The 8,582-nt window shown below is 44.3% G+C and overlaps 2 protein-coding genes across 2 annotated transcripts; both read left to right on the top strand.

Annotated features, from left to right (window-relative positions):
- Positions 1-5,536: 5,536 nt before the first annotated feature.
- On the top strand, positions 5,537-6,071 carry LOC125488122 (late histone H2B.L4-like). Its single transcript, XM_048620998.1, has one exon. The coding sequence runs from the start codon at positions 5,537-5,539 to the stop codon at positions 5,909-5,911; it is 375 nt and encodes a 124-aa protein (XP_048476955.1). The 3' UTR covers positions 5,912-6,071.
- A 1,541-nt stretch (positions 6,072-7,612) lies between these two features.
- On the top strand, positions 7,613-8,383 carry LOC109934142 (late histone H2A.2.2-like). The gene has a single exon (XM_020532953.2). The coding sequence runs from the start codon at positions 7,613-7,615 to the stop codon at positions 8,054-8,056; it is 444 nt and encodes a 147-aa protein (XP_020388542.2). The 3' UTR covers positions 8,057-8,383.
- Positions 8,384-8,582: the final 199 nt, after the last annotated feature.

Here is an 8,582-nt window from a genome sequence, read left to right as displayed (position 1 = left end):
TATTTCAGGGATAGACTGATAATTGTACAAACAAACTCACCAAGGAAAAACTGACAGTTACAGATTTCGAGCCACACTCTCATTTTCACAAAGTTAAAACTGGCAGGTACAGTGTGATAACTGCACAAAAATATTCACAGAACAAAATCTCCCAGCAACAGTGTGATAACTACACTCACATCTGCCCAGCAGAAACAAAAAGTTTAATAACTAAATCTACATATTGATGGAGCAGAAATTGTTTGGTTCGGATTAATGACTGCACTCTTATGTTGATACAGCAAAATGGACATGTTGGGACTGGTAACAAGACTCAAGCATTCTCCGAGTAGAAACAGGCATAGATTGAGAACTGCACTCACACATTCACATAGAACAAACTGAACGGTACAGACTAATAACGTCATGCATTTGAACAGCAGAAATTGACATACATGACAAAAGGTGAGCTGAGTTATTGAGGGATATTGAGGCTCTGGTCAGGAAAACAAAAAAGAAGCCATACATTGTTTTTAAGCTATTGGGCTTAAGTGAATCCCTGGATAACAATAAAAAGTGTAGGAGCATACTTAAGAGGGAAATCAAAAGAGCAAAAAGAGAGTATGAGATGGATCTGGCAGATAAGTTTTAAGATAATCCCAAGTGGTTCTATAGCTATATTAAGAGTAAAAGGGAAGCTAGGGAGAGAATAGGTCCCCGTAAAAATCAGCATGGCAGCCTACGTATAGAGGCCCAGGAAATGATGATTTTTAATGGTTATTTCTCCTCCATGTTTACTGAGTATAGAATCATGGATGCCAAGGAAATAGGGAAAGAAGTGACGATATTTTGGACCGCCTACATATTACCATAGAGGTGGTGTTTGCAGCCTTAAGGTGGATGAATTACCTCTCCCTGACCATTCTCGGATGTTGTGGAAGGCTGGGCAAGAAAGTGCAGAGGCCCTTGCAGAGATTTTTGCTTCATGTGTAGCCACTGGTGAAGTTCAGGAAGACTGGAGGGTGGCTAATGTTGTTCTATTGTTTAAGAAAGGTAGCAAAGGCAAGCAGGGAACTACAGGCCAGTGAGCCTGATATCAGTGGTAGGCAAGTTATTGGAGAGGATACTGAGGGACAGGATCAACCAACATTTAGACTGTCAAGGTCTGATTAGAAATAGTCAGCATGCATTTGTACTTGGGAGGTCATGCCTGACAAATCTTTTAGAGCTTTTTGAAGAGGTAACCAAATGGATAGATGAGAGTAGGTCTGTGGATGTTGTAAGGAAGGCCTTTGACAAGGTCCTGCATGGCAGGCTGGTCCTAAGGTTTGGAGCAGTGGCAGTGCGAGCCAGGGTGCTGACGGGAAGGTAAGATTTTTCTTTTCCTTTTCAAAAACTTATCTCGTGCAGCAGTGGCCTTGTTTGGAGCAGCGGGTGTTTCTGCAGTGAACACGAACCAGGTAGTAACTAATATATTCGGGCATTGGCTAAGGTAAGGCTTTTTTTTATTCTTCTGGAAATCTAGAGTAGAGGGAATCAAAGCTAGGGCAGTTACATGCTCCTCTTACAGGATGTGGGAGGTAAGGGTCACTGCTGGAATGACCAGAGAAAGGGTAGGGCTGATCGAGGATTGTAAAGGGAATTTGTGCACGGAACGTAAAGAGATAGGAGAGGTCCTTAATGAATACTTTTCTTCGGTATTCACAACTGAGAGGGATTTGGTTGTGGACGAGGACAGTGTGAAACAGGCTGGTAGGCTAGAGGAGGTAAATGTTAGTAAGGAAGATGTACTAGGGATTTTGAGGAACTTGAAGATAGATAAGTCCCCCAGGCCTGATGGGATTTAACCAAGGATTCTATGGGAAGCGAGGGAAGAGATCGCAGGGCCTTTGGCGATGATCTTTTTGTCCTCACTGTCCATGGATATAGTGCCAGAAGTTTGGAGAGAGGCAAACGTCATTCCCTTGTTCAAAAAAGGGAATAGGGATAACCCCGGAAATTACAGGCCAGTCAGTCTTACGTCAGTGGTGGGCAAATTATTGGTAAGGGGTCTGAGAGATAGGATTTATGATCACTTGGAAAGGCACAGTTTGATTCGTAATAGTCAGCATGGATTTGTGAGGGGTAGATCATGCCTCACAAACCTTATTGAATTCTTTGAAGAGGTGACCAAACACATAGATGAAGGTAGAGCAGTGGATGTGGTATACATGGATTTAAGTAATGCGTTTGATAAGGTTCCCCATGGTAGGCACATGCAGAAGGTAAGGAGGCATGGGATAGGGGGAAATGTGGCAGATTGGATTCAGAATTGGCTGACCCTTAGAAGACAAAGGGTGGTAGTGCACAGAAAATATTCAACATGCTGCTCGGTTACGAGTGGTGTACCACAAGGATCAGTTCTGGGTCCTCTTCTATCTGTGATTTTCATAAATGATTTGGATGAAGGAGTGGAAGGGTGATTTAGTAAGTTCGCGGACGATACAAAGGTGGGTCGAGTTGTGGATAGTGCGGAGGGCTGCTCTAGGTTACAAACGGACATTGATTGGGTGCAGAGCTGGGGCGAGAAGTGGCAGATGGCGTTTAACCCTGAAAAGTGTGAGGTGATTCATTTTGGAAGGACAAACTTGAAAGCAGAATACAGTGTTAACAGAAAGATTCTTGGCAGTGTGGAGGAGCAGTGGGATCTTGGGATTCATGTCCACAATTCGCTGAAAGCTGCCACGCAGGTGGATAGAGTTGTTAAGAAGGCGTATGGTGTGTTAGCTTTCGTTAATAGAGGGATTGAGTTCAAGAGCCGTGAACTTATGCTCCAGTATACAAAATCCTGGTTCGGCCACATCTGGAGTATTGTGTCCAGTTCCGGTCGCCTTATTACAGAAAAGATGTGGAAGCTTTGGAAAAGGTGCAGGGGAGATTTACCAGGATGTTGCCTGGAATAGAGGGAAGGTCTTACGAGGAAGGGTTGAGACAGCTAAGGCTTTTCTCTTTAGAACGACAGAGGTTGATAGGTGACTTGATCGAGGTCTACAAAATGATCAGAGGTATAGATAGAGTGGACAGCCAGAGACTTTTCCCTAGGGTGGAGGTAGCTGTTACAAGGGGGCATAGTTTTAGTGAGAGGAGGTAGATAAAGGGGAGACATCACAGGTAGGCTTTTTATACAGAGAGTGGTCGGGGTGTGGAATGCATTGCCGGAGAGGGTAGTGGAGCCGGCCTCAGTAGGCGCATTTAATCAGCTATTAGACAGGCATATGGATGATTAGTATAACGTGGTGGTCGAGGTTAGATAGATCTTAGGATTAGGGTAAATGTTTGGCACAATATTGTGGGCCGAAGGGCCTGTACTGTGTTGTATTGTTCTATGTTCTAACATTAGGCTGCATGGGATCCAGGGAAAGCTAGCTCATTGGATTAAAAATTGGCTTGATGGTCGGAAGCAGAGGGTGATGGTTGAAGGTTGTTTCTTGGACTGGAGGCCTGTGACTTGTGGTGTGCCACCATGGTCGGTGCTGTGACCTTTGTTATTTGTTATTAACATAAATGTTCCGGATGTGAATGCGCAAGGCATGATTAGTAAATTTGCAGATGATACAAAATTCGAAGGTATCATTGATAGTGAGGAATGTTATCAAAAATTAGAGGGATCTTGATCAGATGGAGAAGTGGGCGGAGGATTGGAAAATGCACTTCAATACAGATAAGTGTGAGGTGTTGCACTTTGGAAAGTCAAACCAAAGTAGGCCTTATACAATAAATGAGGAGTATTGTGAAACAGAGGGACCGAGGAGTACAAGAACGTAGTTCGTTGAAAGCGACATCACAGGTGGATAAGGTCCTGAAAAAGGCATTTGGCATGCGAGCCTTCATTGATTGAGGCATTGAGTGTAGGACTTGGGACATTATATTGTATAAGTCAGTGGTGAGACCACACTTGGAGTATTGTGTACAGTTTTGGTTGCCCGGTTACAGAAAAGACATAGTTCAACTGGAAAGCATTCAAAGAAGATTTACGCAGGACTGGTGGGCCTGAGTTATTGGGAGAGGTTGATCAGAATAGGACTTTATTTCTTGGAACATAGGAGAATGAGATGTGACCTTATTGAGGTGTATAAAATCATGAGGGGCATAGATAGGATAAATGCATATAGTGTTTTTTGCCCAGGGATGGGGAATTGAAAACTAGAGGACATAGGTTTCAGGTGAGAGGGCAAGGATTTAAGAAGAACCTGAGGGGCAACTTCTTCATGCAGAGAGTGGTGCACGTGTGGAATAGGCTGCCAGAGAAAGTGGTTGAGGCAGGTACAATAGCAACATCTAATAAAACATTTGAATAGGTACATGGATGGGAAGAGTTTAAAGGGAGATGGACCAAATGCGGGCAATTGGAACTCACTGAGTGGGCACCATGGTCAGCATGAACCAGTTTGGGTTCAAGAGCCTTTGTCCATACTGTATTACTGTGTGACTCTCTGACCTCAAACTACAATGGGACCTTGACCAAAAGGACCAATGGGCCGGGGAGTGGCAGCTGGAGTTTAATCTTGAAAAATGTGAGGTGCTACAAGTTGTGAGGGAAAATCAGGGCAGGAATTGCACACTTAATGGTAAGCTCCAGGGAAGTGTTGCCAAACCAAGAGGCCTTGGAGTGCAGGTTCATAGCTCCTTCAAAGTGGAATTACAGGTACATAGGGCAGTGAGAAAGGTGTTTGATTGGTCAGTGCATTGAGTGTATAGATTGGGAGGTCATGTGGCTGCACAAAACATAGGTTAGGCCACTTTTGGAATACTGCATTCAATTCTGGTCTCGCCTTGCTATAAGAAAGATGTTGTTAAACTTGAAACGGTTTAGAAAAGGTTTACAAGGATGTTGCTGGGGGTGGAGAGTTTGAGCTGTGGGGAGAGACTGAATAGCCAGTTCTTTATTTTTTCCTGAATCAGCAGTTTTATATTTCCTTGGTGTGTTGGAGGCTGAGTGGTGACCTTATTGATATTTATAAAATTATGAGGTGCATGGATAGGGTGAACAATCAAGATCGTCTCCCCAGTGTAGAAGAATCCAAAACTAGAGGACACGCGTTTAAGGTGAGAGGGGAAAGTTTTTTAAAAGGAATTGAAGGGGCAAAGTTTGCACACACTGAGTGGTGTGTTTATGGATTGAATGCCATAAGAAGTAGCAGAGGCTGATAAAGCTACAACATTTAAAAGGCTTCTTGATGAGTATATGAAAAGGAAGGGTTTAGAGGGATATGTACCTAATGCTCGCAAGTGGGACTAGAATAATGTCGGATATCTGGTTGCTATGGACGAGGTGGACCCTCGGGTCTGTTAACATGTTGTACATCTCTATGATTGTATGACCGGAACAGATTGTGAGAGGATAATAATCTTTCACACTGCATAAACAGACAGACCGATAACTGCACTCCCATTTTCACATTGCAGAGATTGACAGATATTCGGCAAAGTGTCCCTCAGTAAACCTGAATGTCGTAACAGTACAATGTTGCTCACAGCGTAATAAGGAAATCTCAGATAGTGACCGTCACTATGGCCGATGGGAAGAAAGCGCAGCCAACCTCCAAGAAGGGCGCGAAGAAAATCATCAAGAAGGCGCCAGGGAAAAGGCAGCAAGAAAAGGAAACGATCCAGGAAAGAAAGTTACTCCATCTATATCTACAAAGTGATGAAGCACGTTCACCCCGACACCGGCATCTCTTCTGAGGCCATGAGCATCATGAACTCGTTCGTCAACGATATTTTCGAGCGTATCGCGGGGGAGGCTTCCCGCCTGGCCCATTACAACAAGCGCAGCACCATCAGCTCCCGGGAGATCCAGACCGCCGTGCGGCTGCTGCTGCCTGGAGAGCTGGCCAAGCACGCCGTGTCGGAGTGTACAAAGGCGGTGACCAAGTACACCAGCTCCAAGTGAGACACCACATTGTACTGAGAAAAACACACATCCAAAACCCAACGGCTCTTTTAAGAGCCACCCACAATTTCACTGAAGCAGCTGAACCATTTTAAGTTTGTAATTGATTTTGGGTCTGTATAATTGATGTCCCTGAGCTTTGTGTTTCTTTTTATAAACGTTCTAATGATTAACGTGTGGTCCCTGACTCTCTGTCCTTTATTCTCGGTTGCGGACATACCCAGTCTCTTTACTTTGCCTGGATATTTATCGCCAAAGTCATTTTTCAGCAACTTCTATATGTTCCAGTTACTCATTAATCCTTGATCAGGGCAGCAGCTACAGTGCCCCGTAGGCACTGATACTTGAGTTTCACCCCCGGGGGAACTAAACTAACTTCGAGTTTCATCAATAGGTTTTGCAGTTTATTCCTTTTTTTTTCAATTTTCAAAACTCCATGGAGGCTTGGTCTGATTTTTGTGGAATACTGTAAATGAGGTTTTCAGCTGTCGGTGAGAGGCTTTCAAAATGAACGGAGACAAAGCCAGAATAGCTGCCGGATTGCGATACCAAGTGTGAAACTGTGGCTGAAGTCTGATCCAGGACAAGAAGGGAGGGCAACTTCAAACTGTTGTTTAAAGTTTTAACGCGCTCACCCGGAACAACGTTGTGAGGTTTTATAAATATATCACGGTGCACTTGTAATGTGAAAGTGAATTAAATTCAAAGAAAAATTAAATTATTCATTCCTCTTTGTGAAACTTTTCCCTATTTCGTACATGTTGGAGGTTTTTCAAACTTGTCCCTTTGAGGTATGAAGCCTGAATATCTCCCGTGGCAACGAAAAAAAATGACGGTGCGATTTCTGTGTTGTTAAAATTTCCAAATCTCTATGTGCATTTGTCCGATTTTTTTTTCAGAATGCAGAATGTGGGGCTTTCTGCTGTGGCGGAGAGGCTTTCAAAATGAACCGAGATCAACGGGAAAGTCTGATCCAGCACAATAAGTGAGGGCCACTTTACAAAATTGTCTGAAGACGGTGTTGCTCAGGGAGTGAGAACGAGAGATTGTGTGAAGTGCGCATTTGTAATCTGAAAGGAAATTAAATCGTAAGCATTTATGCACTATTCTTTGTAAAACGTCTTCCTCGTATTGTCCATATTGGCGGGCTTCTCAAAGAAAACGTACCGGCATCGTAAATGTGGAAATATTGTTGATCGAGTGCAAGAGGGAGGGTGATTGTGAAATATTGTTTAAAGTAGTACTGCGCTCACCCAGAAAGAAATAGTTGTGTGATACTTTTATTAATATATCCGTGTGCTGACGTGAATTAAAATCAGTTTTCAGCAGGTTCTTTCTTTTTGCTTCCGTTTATTCTTAAGGTTCAGGGAAATAAAAACAACAAGATCAGAAATAGACAGATTCAATTAGGCCAGGGAACGAGACAGAGATTTTATGAAGTATGCAGGTGTATTCTAAAAGTAAATTATCTGAAGTATGAAAGCATCCTTTGTAAAGCGGTTTTATACATTTTGGCGGGCTTTTCAAATCAGAAAGAAAGCGGTTGATGATTTGGCGCCCGTATTATCCGGCCTCCTCCCCGGACTGGTGAGTAAAGCAGATATTTGATTGGGAATTGAAACGATATTAGGAGATGCTGAACAATGTGACCAATCAGCAATGGCCGCACCCCCATTCCTCCCGAAGGTATAAGATGCCGGAATGGGGGCGCATTGCAACATTCTCTGCAAAAGTGCTTGTGAGATTGTCGCCATGTCTGGGAGAGGAAAGAGCGCTGATGGGAAAGCTCACTCCAAGGCGAAGTCCCGGTCGTCCCGGGCTGGCCTGCAGTTCCCGGTGGGCCGTATTCACAGGCTCCTGAGAAAGGGTAACTATGCTGAGCGTGTGGGTGCCGGAGGGCCGGTCTATCTGGCTGCAGTGCTCGAGTATCTGACGGCTGAAATTCTCGAGCTGGCCGGTAACGCGGCCCGGGACAACAAGAAGACCCGCATCATTCCCAGGCACCTCCAGCTGGCCGTGCGCAATGACGAGGAGCTCAACAAGCTGCTGGGAGGGGTGACCATCGCTCAGGGTGGGGTGCTGCCTAATATCCAGGCCGTGCTACTACCCAAGAAAACCACCGCTGGGGGCGCCACTAAAAAGTAAAGAGACCGTCAGTTCATCTGACGACCCAAAGGCTCTTTTAAGAGCCGCCCACAGTGTCTGTGAAAGAAACTGGACCCTCACCACTGCCAAGTTAATTTTAATTTCCTTTGTATTACGGAGAGACCGGTAACACAATATTCACCCTGCCATCAGTTAGTGTTACTGAGCTATAACTGCCTGGACGGAATGTATCCATGAGGCAGTTTCCTGTAATTGCATTGGAAACATCCGACACTGGTGGAGGAACATCAATAAATTTAGAAATCGGGAAATAATGACCCCGCTGGCCGCAAAGCGATTCAGTGTCTCTTGACATGATGTTTTCGACCAGATATAACTATCTGCAGTACTGTACCCCCTCCGCATATGCTTTCTTTCCCCATCTCGGGTTTCCACTCCCAATGTGAGGTTTTGGGTGACTCTGAAGAGAAAATGGCGGTTGTTGAACGTGTGCTGTATTTTGTGTCGAATGTTTGATTTAAAGATTTGAGATTGTTTCATTGGTTTTATTTCAACATTGGTTTTT

Source organism: Rhincodon typus, unplaced genomic scaffold (genome assembly GCF_021869965.1).
Source record: "Rhincodon typus isolate 14 unplaced genomic scaffold, sRhiTyp1.1 hic_rhity00000051, whole genome shotgun sequence".
Lineage (NCBI taxonomy): Eukaryota > Metazoa > Chordata > Chondrichthyes > Orectolobiformes > Rhincodontidae > Rhincodon > Rhincodon typus.
The sequence above is the reverse complement of the archived record's forward strand: the minus strand, read 5'-3'. Positions and strand labels throughout refer to the sequence as shown.